This window comes from Melanostigma gelatinosum (assembly GCF_949748355.1).
Source record: "Melanostigma gelatinosum genome assembly, chromosome: 21".
NCBI classification, from domain to species: Eukaryota; Metazoa; Chordata; class Actinopteri; order Perciformes; family Zoarcidae; genus Melanostigma; species Melanostigma gelatinosum.
In genome coordinates, this window is record NC_136654.1 from 5760135 (window position 1) to 5775593 (window position 15459).

At 44.4% G+C, this 15459-nt stretch overlaps 1 protein-coding gene across 1 annotated transcript; it reads right to left on the minus strand.

Moving 5' to 3' along the window:
* Positions 1-3855: 3855 nt before the first annotated feature.
* Positions 3856-15459, minus strand: LOC306795467 (cilia- and flagella-associated protein 337; the record flags this gene model as incomplete). The annotated part of the gene is made up of 18 exons (XM_079293989.1): positions 3856-3945; positions 4070-4122; positions 5814-6003; positions 6110-6258; positions 7146-7285; positions 7438-7622; positions 9289-9438; positions 9534-10007; positions 10159-10350; positions 11115-11303; positions 11414-11551; positions 11635-11681; positions 11781-11952; positions 12054-12176; positions 12919-13065; positions 13241-13484; positions 14550-14676; positions 15450-15459. 18 exons carry the CDS (start codon positions 15457-15459, stop codon positions 3856-3858), a joined length of 2820 nt encoding a protein of 939 aa, XP_079150115.1.

A 15459-nucleotide genomic window follows, 5' to 3' on the forward strand; every position in this document is an offset into this window, starting at 1 on the left:
TTTCAGTCTGTTCCTTCCAGCCTCACTTCTTCTCCTCCTCCTCCTCCTCCTCCTCCTCCTCCTCCTCCTCCTCCTCCTCCTCCTCCTCCTCCCTTGGCAGCGTCTGAAGAAAGAGCCGAGCCGAGAGCGAGCATGTGTTTGCAACAGTCACTGACAGTTTGGCTGCTTCCAGGGACCTGCTGCTCCGGGGACGAGAGAGCGAGAGTGTGTGCGTCTGTGTGTGTGTGTGTGTGTGTGCAGGTATGTGCACGAGTGTCAACTGACAGGTTAGGAGATCGGGAGTGAGCGTGGTTTAGAAAACACACACACTCTGAAGCAAGAAGTCCTTGGGAGCAGGAAGGGGTGGAGACTGTGAACCTCTTCTTGTCACAGCAGATCTGAATGAAACCCCGTCCAACTGGCGTATCCACTCTGATGCAATGCGTGTGTGTGTGTGTGTGTGTGTGTGTGTGTGTGTACAGCTGCAGGTCCAAGTCCAGTTTTCATTCATGCGTGTGTGTGTGTGTGTTCAAGTTGGCTGCCTTCCTCTCCAATTTTCTGGCAGGGGGATTGTGAGTGTGCATGTGTAGATTTACAGGTGTAAAAGTGTGTGTGAAGTCTGCGTGAGCGTGTGACTTGCCTTGACATCCCAAGAAGGCGTGTGGACGAGGCTCCCTTCCCTCTGTCATCTCCTCCGCTCCTCCTCATTAAGTAGAGTCCTCTTTCACTCCATCAAATCTTCTCTCCCCCTCCCATCATCCCATGCTTCATGTCATCCCTGCTTCAGACGCTCACCCTCTCTGCTCCTCTGCCATCTTTTCTACCTCTCCTTCCTTCTCCTCTCTTTCTTTCGCCTTTTTTTCCGCCACAGACGTCTGTTTTGCTCCGGGCAAAAATTCCCAGCTGCACTTTCCTTCCTGCTGCAGTTCCCACACATGCATCCCTCGCTTGTCTTCCTGTCACGCTGGGTCTACGGAAGAGACGCAAATTCAGAAAAGGCAGTGCTGGAAAAACAACTTAAAAAAAAACAACTTCTTGCACAACTTCAAATGAGGAAATATGCAGGAAGAAATAACCCCTCGTTCACAGGCCACCTTTTCTCTCCCTCTGTGATTCCTGTGAAAACATACAGTGTATGAATTACGATTGCTGCTTGTTGCCTATTACGCCTCTAAGAGCCCTAAGCAGCTTTACACTGAAGCAATGAAGATCTCACAGGGCATTTCCCCGCCTGCATCTGCGTTGTTGTTACTGTGGTATTTTGGAACATCTGTCGTCTGTTTGGGTGTGTGTGTGTGTGTGTGTGCGTGTGTGTGTGTGTGTGTGAGAGAGTCTGGCAAAATGACGCATGAGTGTCTGGGAGTTGTTCTCCAGGGTGTTTTGCCCTCTCTGAAGAGAGAACGGGCTGAGAGAAGCCTTTGCTGATGTTGGAAATTCGTGAAAGGAATCTTTAACCTGCCATTTAGCCGGATTGTAAAAGAGCTTCTGTTTTGCCTCGATACACACACGCACCCACGCACGGGCTAAGTGGGTGACTGCTGCCTTTTCGAAGAATACAGCTACGAAAACAGAGAGAGAGACGTTTTTGTTGTTGTTTTGACCCAAATGCATGATGTAAAAAATATCTGTTTTTAGACCAGCAGAAGCCACATTTTTCACAACTATGAGCTTTCCATTTTAAGTTCCTGTCAGTTGTTCATGGTCTCTCGAAGATGAATATTATATTGACTTAACGGCAGAAAAAAATCCCAGAACTAAACTACAACAAACTGAGAAATGTATGAATGTCTTTTTTCCTTTTTATTCTTCTGCACAAAAAATGGTTAAGATAACAATTCAAACATGTGACCACTAAATGCCAATCTATCTGTTGTCTCCCCGCAGACACAAGACATTTCTCAGTCATCAGTAATGCTGTTGTCTTATATTATATTTTGCCTGGGGGGGCAAAAGTGCAGTCTAGTTGACTTGCCCTGTTCGTCCCGGCTGTGTCTGTTTGTATTTATCCCAGAGAAACAAACTGGAGAAAGGGCTCTGCGCTCACTTCCTCCCACGCTAAAACGTGCTTAAAATAACCGTTTTTTTTGCAGGATGAGCAGCCAAGCCGTCGCAAAGAAGTTGCAAAATTGAATATGGAAAGAAAGCAAGCAAAAAAAATAGGGCATTGAGTCTTGCGTCACCAATTTGTGCAATTCAGCAGACCCTTATGCATTCATGTGCAGGGTTGGGTGGAGATAAATGGGTCAGATGGCTCAGATGTCTGAATGACTCAAAACAAGTCTCAGATATCAGGACATTTCACACGGCTGATGAAAGAAATACAACAACAAAGGGTATTGTGAAGATGCAGAGCCAAAACTTTTAAAGCAGTATGTTCATCTTGGTGAATTAGCTTAGCTTAGATTAGCTCTGGTTAAAGGCTGGAAACAGGGAAAGGGCTAGCTAAGCTCTGTCAGAAGGTAATATAACATTATGTGCGGGACTATTTCCTGGAGGGGGTCAGTAACTTCCTGGGGTCTTTGCTGGTTGCCAGGCAACCTTATAGCGCCACCCTCCAAGAATTAGCAAAGAGCACGAAGTATGAAGCTAACAGGTATAGCCAGTTAGCTCACAGTTAACTTAGCTTAGCTTGAAGCAGGGGGTACTACACCGTGACGTGTCATTTCTACACTTCAGTTTTTGTAAGGATTAAACTAATACGAAATAATGTGGAAATAGTTTTCGAGATGCTGGTATGCAGATTTGTTTTCCTTTTGATGGAGCCAGGCTTGCTGCTTCCCCCGTTTCCTGTCTTTATGCTAAGAAAAACTGACTGAAAAAGAATACGAAAAAACTAAATGCAATGTGGTGCAGGCTGTTTTGAAGGTGAAATACTGCCAGCACAGTATTAACATGACATATTTAAACAGACATATTCAACATGCAGTGTCAACATGACTTTATGAAAAACAGGATGGCAGAAAAACAGCATTCATGTCTGAATCTTTGTTTATATCTGACTAGGTAGGGAGTTCGCTTTTCATGGAGATGGAGCAGCGTTTGCAGATCATGGAGGCATTTCTGAAATTCTTCAACAAATTGTTGAGCAATGCACAGGCCACAAACGCACAGTGTGGCAGCACAGCACACAGTATACAAGGGACAAAGTCACAGTGAGGAGAAGTAAACAGAGAGATGACGATGGCGCTTAACAGATGGAAAGGTCAGGAGAAAGATTTAGAGAAGTTAAGATAAAACAAGAAAAGAAAGAGGTTTGAAATGAAATAAATCTGTTTTCTTTCCGTCAGATTCCCATCAATTTTGTTTTTCTGGACAACTTCAGCCTGAGCGTGGAGCTCTACAGCCACAGCCGGGACGAAAGGAACTGGAACTGCGCCCTCACATTCCTCCAGAATTGATGTAGCCTTTTATAGTTGCGTATGCTGACCAGAATTGTTATGCTGGTCGCTACTGGATGTCCATGAACCTATTTTTTATTTAGATAATGCATTGAAAATAAAAATAAACGTCAATCAGTTATGACAGCAAAGACCAGAGCATTTTGGAAATGAAAGAGAGACGATGTACATTTTGCAAAACAACAGCCACTTCAACAGTATATTGGTATGCTAAAAGCTTCGTATTTACCGTTCAAACATAACGGTGGTATTGATCCTCTCATCCAAATGTATTTAAGTTTGATTCGTTCATTTGCACTATATTTTGCTTTCTTTCCTAAAAAGTTCGGAACGCTTCGATGCATTACTTGTTATCACAGTCACTGGGCACCAGCAGAACTGAACGATCATGTAAAGCAGGCAGGAGGAGAAAAAGGGAAAGGATCCAGAAATCAGTCTGAGAGTCACCTGCAGAGTCGGATGTGGCAAAAACAGCCAATCAACAGTGTTTGTTGTGGCAGATGTCATCAAACAGATGTCCCCTCTCGTGACACCAAGCTGCCGACTGGCAAGAGTCCTCACACAGACACTGACACACACAGATGACGGTCGTGTGGATGGATGTGCACGCACGGAGGGAAGGAAAGAAGACAAATGAGACGAGAAAGACAAGTTTGCACTCATCAGCCGCTGATTGTGTGTTTGCGGGTTACCGCGTGCTGCTGAGGTCGATCGTGGTCGGTCTCTGCTAGACTGGTGGGTGAAGCTAAAGTGAATGACAGGCGGCAACATTAGTTTATATTGTACATAACAGTGTCTGCCTGGGTGTGGCTGCTGAGAAAGCACAGCTAATTGCTTATTTTGGAAAGTTCTGAGTAATAGGCAGACAGTGAAGGGAAAGTATTGGAAATATCTTGCACACACACACACGCACAGTCACAAACCGTTAGCGTTTCTGCACTTAATCTTTTTGTTTTTTTAAACAATCTTGCGTCTCTGGAGCAGTACGTTGCCCAAATGTTACCGATCTGAGCTCCAGACCTCGGAGGAGAAGAATGTGAAGAATGCTCTGGCTCTTCTCTTCATAATGTGGTGAGATTGTATATGATTTAATCATGGTATCAGGTTTAATTAGCTTGCAAGGCCATCCAGACCTGTACGCTCTTCTGCAGCAGCAGCAGCAGCAGCAGCTACACCCGAACCCATGTGTGGAGGGATTCTAACGAAAGGGGTAATTATGTCAAGGGGCATTCCCAATGCACAGCCAAATGTGACTGGAGATGGCCCGGTTCAGGGAGAGGGCATCTCTATGTGTGTCTCTCTCTGTGTGTGTGTGTGTGTGTGTGTGTGTGTGTGTGTGTGTGTAGCACCTCAAAACACCTGTTTGCACTAAACTAAATGACTACCTTCAGAACAGCATTCCTCCCGTGAAGTTTGGCCTCTGCTGGTGGGGCCAGGTACTTTACTTTTGACCCTGCTGAGCCCCTTCCCGTCACTTTCAGTCATCTTCTTCGTGTCTTCTTTCAGTGTAGTTCGTGTCGTCCTATGGATGTCAGAAGCAAAAGTTATCGCTCTTTGCTGGACGGAATTGACTTGTGCAAACACAAAGCTGTTTACTTTCGGCAGGTTTCCCAATTGTGTTCATGTCACTGAACCAGACAGGATCAGGGATCTCTGCTGGATGATACTTTGTCACAGGTTGGACTGTCTTTGGGTGAATTTAAACGGACAGATAATAATTTAAACATATGAAAGATCTGAGTGGCAAAAAGGAGAGTTTAAAAGTGACTGTATGGCAGCCTCTCTGTTGAAGACAACGTTTAGAAACATTTTGTATCATGTGGAATTCTGTGACGCTGCTTGGCTAAAAACTGGATAATGCATAGCCAAAGAAAGGCAACTCTGCAGAAATACTACAGGCTCTGTTAGGCTGTACTTCCATTTACCTTACACCCAATCAGTCTGCATTCCCGAATGTGTCATGAAAACGTAATGGGGTTTGCTCGGGCCAGCTTCGCCATTGTTAGCAATACCAGTTGATGACAACACATTGCGCCAGTGTTCTGCGCATGCAAACACCAAATGCAGCATGTTTACAGATAGGAGTTGGACAGTTCTGTTGGTGACTGAGTTAGTGAGACACAAGTCAGACATACATTTTTTTCTCTCTTAAATGAAATTACTTCACAGCGTTCTCTCCTTTATGGCTCATGTTGCCCAACATGTGAGTAAATACAGTCAAGCACACAGAAAAGTCCTGGGCCAAGCCAGAGTTTGTGACCTTTAACCAAACTGAAGTTGCTATTAAGGACTCAAACATCTGTGGAAACAATGAGGGAAGTTTCTTTTGGAGGAAGCACTGAACCATGACGTATTCCTCGATATTACACTCTTGAGATATACAAGTGTGACAGAGACCAGCTCATGAGCCTCACCTCTGGTAAGTAGCTGGCTCACTAATACTCCACATCTTTTCCTGCCCGAATGAACCCACGTGGTCTCCGTCTTTTGTCCACAGTCCAGCAGAGCCGTCAGTTGAGGCTGTGAGGACGAACAATCGGTCAGCCACCCGGAGAACTTCCACGCTTACCAATGCTCTCTCATGAGGCTTCCAACGCTGCAGCAGAGGAGGCCGCTCACAAACTGGCTGTGTGGAGAGAGAACACTGCGGGTATTTGGGGATGTACAGTACAGCACACACGTCATCTTTTATTGATTAACACCAGCTCACAAACACAAAGACATACACTCACCTCGTGTTGGATGTCCAGTGCGTAGTGGCAGATGTCCCAGATCTCAAGCCAGCCCGTTGTGTCTCCAGTGACCAGCGTGGTGTTTTCAAGCTGATCTGAGCTCAGGCTCAGCACACGCTCACCTGGCCGCTCAGGAACATAGAACTGACCTGGAATGAGAAGGAAAAAAATTAATTGCAAACACTTTTTAAACAAGTTTTAAACAAGTTCAAGAATACTGTCTTGACTTCAATGACAAATTGACTTCTCAGACAAATTGCCACTCTTAAATGTTATGTCACACATCTCCCTATTACTCTCAAATTCCTTCATGCTGGAACATACACAACCACACAAATGCAGACTGGCTCACTAATACACACACCGCTGCATGCTCGTACACATATGCAGCAGTCAGTCTCCCAATTTCACAGCCTTAATCTGAACATTTAATTCTTCTCGATATTTTTGCCCTGTAAAACAATATTCTTTAAATCAAAAGAGCAGTTTCAGAAAAGTTGTAAATAATGTTTCATTATTTTTGTTCACGAATGAAACAGTTATTACTATTATTTCACTAAAAGGACGTTAACATTGTTAACGTCCCCCCCCCCCCCCACACACACACACACACACACTTCCCCCGTGTCATGTGTCGGCTCCTCTAGGTGCTCTCCAAATAGCTTTTAGGTTCATAAGACTTATGAGAGCTACAGAAAACAGTAACGGCAGCTCGTGAGAAGTGCCAGTATGCAAGAAAACGTCAGGGTACTCATGATCTTCTTAACCCAGGTTGTGGCAATGCGTAACTCAACCCATAGAGTACTTTTACACTGCCTAAATAATTCAGGTTGTGGATTTGTACAAATTTTGTCCACGTAATGAAGGGCTAGGCTGTGTCAAAGTGGTCCACGGGTTGAGTTACACAACTCCACAACCTTTTTTAATGGGGATTATGAGAAAAAGCCCATTCAGTGGAGGAGAATCATTTTGGCTGTGTGAAAGTGCTCCGTGGACAAAATTGTACTCTGCATCCATCCTCCCTTCCTTCTCTCACCATAAGTGTGCGTCTGTCCAGTGACGCTCCAAAAGCAGAGACAGCCGGCCTGCGATGAGACCAGGACGCCTCTGTTCCTCAACTTTCTGTTGCCAGCTCGATGCTGCAGGAACAAGAGGCTGTCCACGGGGGTCAGCGGTCTAGATGCACACGAACAAAGGGAAAACAACTTGAATGTGAAGGTGGACACTGCTGTTTTATAAGCAGTCACGAACACAGTTTTAACTGTGTTTCATTAACGGATTATATGTTTCGTGTCGTGGAGTATAAGGTTGGATAAAATGGATCTTACCCTGCCTGTGTCGGCCTCTGAAGGTGAAGCACTGGTCCTTGCGTCTCCAGCCTCCATATAATGACCTCTCCGTCATGGCTCGCAGTGGCAACGACCCCCAGAGCGGCGCACTGACACACGGCCAGAATGTCCGATTTGTGGACAACGCTCGACTTCCACGACATGTCTGCTCTTACATACAAATCCTATACGTACAGTATAGACACAGATGTACATATTAAACGTCAGCAAAGGTTTTTACCGTGGTGTCCATTAAAAATATTAAGAAAACATTTAGTGTTCAGGTTGAAAGTCAGCAGTTCAACATAGAAAAGGTTTTCTAAAAAACATAGAGTGCCATGTTGTCTTCAGGCTCCACTGTGTGTGTGAGCTTGTTGGCTGGAATCGCCACTTCCCACTGTGACAGTTTACAAATGGTCGGAAATAACATGTAATTGTTTGTGCTGCCTGGTGGAAAGCAGCGCTATTTCCTTCTCCTGGTTTACTGATTTTGTTTACACCTCTGGGCTACAGTGTTGAGGTCAGCGCTTTCAAATGGGCTGTGGCTCAGGGAATGGAGCAGGTCGACCTTTCATCACGAGGTTGACAGTTCGATCCCCGCCTCCTCCTCCTGTATACATGTCCAAGTGTTGTTGAGCGAGACACTGAACCCTAAGTTGCTCCCCGGGCGCTTTACAGCAGCCCACTGCTCTTACGGCTTAGGATGGTTAAATGTGGAATTGTTTTGTGTATGACAATATTTGGCAATAAAAGTTATAGCTCAGCATGATGGACGTCAGAGTACTCCTGGTGCAGATGTTTTGCATGGCACAGATGTATTTGATCTCACCAGGTGCATGAGTAAATGTAATTTACGTCATTCGCTAACATCATTTACTCGTTAAGAAACAGTCCTCGCATTCTTTTTAAGCCTTAAAAATGTTTTCTCAAAAAACCCCGGCTGTGCTGACACAGCCGGGGGTTTACAACGAGAAGCGTTGTGAGCGGAGGAAAAGCAGGACATGAATACTGAATGTTGCTACTGTAGTCGAGGGATGAATCTAACCGCAGAGCAGATGGTGGTAAAAGGTTGAGAGGTGAAATGTAACACAAGAATTTGAGGTGTGAAAACATGCGCGTCCAAACTTTTGTCTCGCATTGCAGTTCATGCTGGTGTTTGTATTGGCGCCGGCAGCGTCAGCGTGTAGAAATGTGTAGGTGGATGTGGTGAATCTTTTCTCCGAAGCTCTGAAACATGCTCGACATTTAATAAAAAGATATACGAGGCCTAACGCCTTTTGCCATGGATTTAATGATGTGCTTTCCTGTTGCAGAAGTAGTAGTACTTGGTTCTCTTTTTACGAACAAAGCTTGATATGTAACATGTGGAGGTTATGACCACGAGTAGCACCATGGTGAGCGGGTCCTCGTGATACTGATGGTCTGAGTTGATTGATGTCATGTTCCAACAACAGAAAGGAAAAAGGAGACATGAACAATGCAAGTTCTTCAAAAAAATGTTTTTAAAGGAAGGAAATGCATTCAACACCTTTATTATGTGTTAAGGGTGTACATAATGCCAAAAATCTTAACTTCCAACTTAAAAATCTGGAAAAAGTAACACCTGTAATACCAGGTCAAATTATTATTTTGTTGTATTAGTTATAAGCACAAAGAGAAACTTAATACCCCCTGAAAACCTTGCCCTCCAGAGAGGTTCAACCTCTCGCTTTGTTGCAGTGACACACAGGTGTACTCCAGGACCCTGTGACATCACTCTTAAGCAAAGTTACAGGTGCAACAGGCTTGTTAATTAAGTTACTCGATGTAAAACTGCTGTGGATTGTCAATTCAAAGCGCCTTTAATTTTACCTTGGCAGCTGCGATGTCGTACTGAGCGACCCGCTGGCTCCACCCAACGGACAGCAGCTGGGTGTCGTGGAGACAGGTCAACCCGGTGACCTCAGAGTTGGTGACGGGCTCCAGTTTGTGCAAGTTGAGGCCATTTAGTAAGTTCCACACCTGTCGGGGAGTTGTCTTCTCATGAACAAACTGTCTCATAAATATGCACAGCAATGTTTGGTGCTACAGTATTTTTGTGTGACGTGGTATCAAACCTTTATAGTGCCATTGCGAGCCCCAGTGATCAGTCTTCGGTGGGAGGAGTCTAGTGTCATGCAGGTGAGCTCATCTTCTCCATGAGCGTTCAGGATCTGAAGCCGCCTCCTCCCGGTCTCCACGTCCCACAGAGACACAGACGAGTCGGCATGTCCTGTCACCACCTGTCTCAGAGGAGAGTTGTACAGCGCACAGCAGAGGGCTGGACCACTTTGATGGTTTGGTCCAGGTTCCCTTCCTTCGTCCGTCAACCGCCCGCCCCCTCCTCTTCTCGTTTCAGCCAGGTAGAGCACTGCCAGGTGATCTTTGCATCCCACCACCAAATGAGCCTGGGTCTGCTCAGGAAGAGGAGGGCTCAGCAACAGGAAGGGGAAGTTGCCATGTTCTGGGATTCGACCCGGCTGCTTGCAGGGAAACTGCAGGCAGACGGTTTTCAGACAGTGATTGCTGGAAATGTCCCAAACCTTCAGCTCCTGACAAAGAAAAATTAAGTAATTAGAAAAGAAACAAGCTCTGTCGTGATATGTCCCGATTCACAAAAAAATCCCAAATATGATTTTATATGATAAACAATCAGCAATATATATGCACTTAATATTTGAAGCTTTATCTTTAATGACTCACGGCATCTCTGGAGTAGCTGAAGATCTGCCCAACAGGTTGGTAGATTGCAACATCCAACACAGTGGTGCGGTGACCCAGCAGCGTAGCAACGGGCCGTGTGGTCACAAATCGAGTCCATAGTCTGACTGCTCGGTCACAACCTCCTGTAACCAGCAACTGCAGAGACGCATTGTAGTCAAAACATTTCGCGCCCTGAAATGAGACAAAAAGAACATGGTGTACAGATGGTATTTAGACAATACTTCATTTTACGTAATACTTAAAAGCATGCTCACTTCTAATAAATCGAACAAGTCAGCTGGTCTCATTGCTTTTAACTGGGGAGTTTTTTTAGGGTGGCCTCATTGTTAAAATTCCCAGACAGTTGTGCTCCTTCAAAAGAAGCCATTGTGAATAACAGGAAGCATCACCGCCCAGTTTTAATAACGCTTTTGTAACAGCATTAACTCCTTCTCGCCACAGTCAGTGGCGCTGTTGGCCTCTGTATGCTGGGCAAGAGTCAACTTTAGAAATAACTTGACTCACATCTCATGTTTGTTCTTCTGGATAAAACTGGCAGGGGACAATTCACTGTATGAGTTAAGGACTATTTGCATTTGCCACATGCCGTCAGAGCATTCATTGATTTATAAATAAGTTTGAACCGAAGGTTGATTTTTCGCCCAGTTATGTCGGGGTCACCCAGGCCAGAGTACAGTGACCTCCACCTGACCGTGATCCACATCAAAAGTGGATAACAACAACAATCATTGCACTCCCTTCTTGCTGGAAATATACTTCTGATGCATAAACACATACTTGATATTATGAAGCGCTAACCACAATAATATGTAGCGTGTTGTAATATAGTATACAGCATATGTTTCTGAAAGTTCATTTCAAAATACTAAGGAAGAGAATTCACACAGTACCACATAAAACCCTGCTGTCAAACACCACACTGTGAAGTCGGTTACCTGCTTAAATTTCCAAATGTAAGGCTTCTGCTTCAGTGTCACATTCATAAAGACCACAGAGGTGGTGTCACTTTCTGATGATGTCATGATGACGTTGGCGCTGGGCTCAAACATCACTCTGTTGATTGGTTCCTGGTGGATGTTCGGGATGTGACGGTAGGAGACCATGTTGCTGTGTTCACCAAGGTCCTGTTATCACGGTGGATAATAATAAATGCTTGTTTGTAAAATTGGACTGTAATCAACAATTGGCTGTCTTTACTGACCGCTACACCGGTTACTACTAGTACCAAGCTTACTGGGAAAAAGATCCTCTGTGGATCGTTCTCTTTGATGGCCACATTCTTGAAAAGACCTTTAGATGGATTCAGGAACCACATGAGGTGGACTCCTCCTTTTTCATCCCCCAGTAGCAGCAGAGAGGGTCGTTCTGGACACTTGGAGGGAAAAACCACATCGATTCAAGGAATGGGTTTATTGCTTTCAGAGGGAATTTGTCTCAAAGGATTAGCGGTCCTACCTGAACATCATGCCAGTAACAAAGAGCGGTTGGGACACTACGAAAGCCTTGCAAAAATGACGAGACAGTTACGAGTTGAAAACACTTGACAATTTAGATTTTCAGCTCAGTTTGGAACAATTCAACACGTTAGCATTTAAGCATACCAAAGAGGTGGACATCCTCGAATACATTGCCCGTGGAGACGTTGACGAAGTGCAAGTCCCTACAGTCGGTTGCTATGGCAACCTTGCGGACGTTGCCCATAGAGACAGCATCAGTGGTCCAGCCTCTGAACCTCCTGGTGTTGGCCACTTCCTCTGTTGGGTCTCCGGCAAGCTGGATTAAACAGGATTAAATATAAAACGTGTGAGTGTGTGTGTGTGTGTGTGTGTAGTGCTCCCATGTGGATGTAAAAGTATTACCATGATGTCACTCACCCTGAGAGTTTTGAGGATGTGTAGGCTGCTGTTCCAGACAGTGATCTGACCTCCTTTACTGACACTAATGTAGCGGAGTGGAGGAGGGTGAGACACAGCAACCACACGCACTGTTGGCTCCCGCTGCAGAGGAATGAGTGCAAGTACAATCAATGATACAAAACAGGTTATTGGAGTAATAAAAGTATTACTTTTAGAAAGAATGTAGAGTGTAGAAAATAAAAAAGCCTTCTGTATATAAGTCATAAGTTTCATACTTATATACCATTATTATTCATTTAAATCCTGGGTCACATATCTAGCCTGCGGACAATGAATCATGCAAAAACAAAACAATTCTTGTTTTTGGGCAATAAAGGGGCAGAACACCTCTAATAGCTGACAGAACCACAGCTGGCTAACATGTTAGCAAGCAGTTGACGAGGCTACTTACACATACAGCGGACACAAAGCTAAAAACAAATCCCATTGAAGTTCTCTTTCTGTCCACCTGACAGCAGTTAATACAATATTCACTTTCTTTTCAGCAGTGTTTTGGACTCTGACAACTTCTGAGTACGAAACCTGACTTTTTAGCGCGCTAACATTGGACTTTCTTCACCAGCTAGCGTTAGCATAGTTGCTATCGTCCTCTGTCTGCCGTTTGGTGCTGGGCAGTTAGCCGAGTGTTAGCAGAGCTTTTTTTTTCTCATTCAGTATAAGAATGTTTTGTTTTATTTGTTACATTTATTTATGAGGGATGAACTACTAAAACTAATTTCATACAAAGAGAAGAAGCTTAGAGAAATCTTTACTGATGTTATTCCGGAACATCCTTCACAGATGCACCTTTCCTTCTCATTTTCCCAGGCTGGTGGATTTATACCTTGTTGTGAGAGCAGTGTTTGATCTGCGGCTGGGAGACCAGCAGGGCCGCTCTGGGGATGGAGGCCCGCTCTCTCTCAGTGTACTCCAGAAGCAGGTAGGAACAAATCTGCTGCCACTTTACCTGCCCGGTACAGCTGATGTCCACCTGGATATGAAACAGTTAGAAGACTCTGCATCATCATCATCTGGAAGTCGTCCCACATTTGTTTTGTTTGGTACATTGAGGTTACGCTGATGGGATTATACTGTATAATGTCTCTGTGCTTTCCTTTTTAACAGTACATGGCATTAGTATTTCTTCGATATTAATTTCTCCTTACCTCACCGAAGAACCTTTCAACCCATGTGTCCTCAACATCTGGACCAATCACAGACCTCAAAACCTCCCGAAACTCTTGGAACTTCATTCCATGCTCTTCATTTCCTCTGTTCCTTCCTCTACTTCCTTTTGGCCTGTCTTCGTGGATCTGTGGTCCAGCTTTTGGACAGGAAAACGCATTTCTCAGGAGCTGCAGGTGCTCGGTGGTCAGCTTCTCTGCAGGACTGACTCCACTGGCTGGATCGCTGCAGCAATGACGTTAAAGGAAATTGTCAATTTGTGCAGGTATTGGATACTTTAAACTTACTTCTTGTGTGTGCAGATATACAGCTGGATCAAAACATGCATGACACAATAATTAGTAGAAGGAGGCCTAAAGACACTGTGGTTAGTTCGGTCTGGAGCCAATTGAAGCCAAAGAATGATCAATCAGGTACTATCGGTTTTCTTAGCATCACATATTTTAGTTTTTTTTGTTAGTAAGTTTGACTGTTATATTAATTCCATCCAGTCACTGACATCTGGCTTGTGACTGGCTCACTGCAGAATGAATGCAGCACTCCCAAGTGGCAGCACTGGGACAACACACTGGTCATCCCAAAAAATGTTTTAAAAACCACACGATGAAGTCTCATGCATAATCATCTGAAACATACAATGAGTAAAAATGAATGTACGCAAATTGAACAGTGGGTCTTAATGTGAGTATTTGGTAAATATTGCGAATGGGGAATGAGTCCGGTTTGGGGGACATGTTTAAAACATCAAAGGGATTTTCATTCACCACCAGCAGCTCCTGTGTGGCCCTGTTGCTCGGGGGGACCGTAAAGTAATTCAGTAATAAAAGTGTTGGTTAGTTCACTGACAAAGGAGTGTAATAAAGGCTGTTGTATCTGAAAGAGTTGGTGAAGCTGCGTTGGGAAGAGAGGAATCCTTGTAAGTGTCTTGAGTGGAGAACAAATGTGAATCTGAGATGCAAATGTTCTTCACAGAAGACGAGACATAACTTTTTTGTGACGTTAAGGAAGGATGGATGCGTGGACAGATGGATGAAGATTATAACCAGTACATCTTTCCCCCATGTGACATTGTTTTATTTGACAGGACAACATTTGAGATGATAAAATGTCAGATGGATTGGTGTCACATGAAAAGTATAGAAAGTAAGTGGATGATTATGAGGTACAGCCATATCACATGCAAAATGTACAAACTTTTGTTTGCAATAACTGGTCATACACAGTTATTTAACAGTGATCAGTGATATCTATCAGGATCAGATGAATAGGAACAAGCCAAAGAAAACTCACCAGAGTCTGCTGTGTGGTATTTCTGTCTCATAAAGCCCCCAAGGATTTTTGTTTTTCCTTAAAGTATACATATTGATAACCTGAGCCTCACTGCTTGAACGCCTCTTTAAAGTCTTCCAACCACTTCCTGTTGAATTTTAAATCCAGATTGAATCTAGATCCGTCAGTGATTTAAGTTATTTGGACCCAGATGCTGGTGACAACGGAAGATGCAGCACCCACAAGCGCTGAGGCCAATCTGGGATCCTCAACAAACTCTGAGTCTAAACACACAGGGCCTTTGTTTCCATCCCTCCCTCTGTCTTCTCAGGCAGAGGTCTCAAACAAAGCTTCTGGTCTCCAGACCGGAAAGGAATGCCCAGGTCCAGGGATCAATACGCCATCCGTAACAAGTCTTTGACAAGTCCGAGAGGGGAAAGTCAACACATCACTGGTGAGAAGACCGTGGAGAGTTGAGAGTTTTCCAAAATGACTGCAAGTCGGCCGAGGGTGACAGAGCCACAAACCCTCAGTGGATTAATCATTTAACGAGGCAAAGTTAGCCAGGACCCGGGAGAGTGGCAACTTTCGGACAAGGACAGCTGTATAAACATAATAAGGACTATGCGGAAATCCTCAATATTACATTTTACACTGCAAATATATTGTAGGTTTAAAAGGGTAAAAGAAAATTGTAATATTACTCCATAATTGTTCCAGCCTCACAGACTTCTGTAACTAATGCCGTTTAATTATTGGCAACTCACAGCACTCTTGCTTACCACTCCAATGAGCACGAGCCAGTGGCCTCCCACGAGGTTTAATGAAGGTCCCCAAGTCCCAGTGGAGTCTGGTCTGCAGGCCAATGTCTTCAGCCTTGTCTCGTATCAGACCTACAAACACCAGTAGCCTGTATAGTACCTGGCTCCAT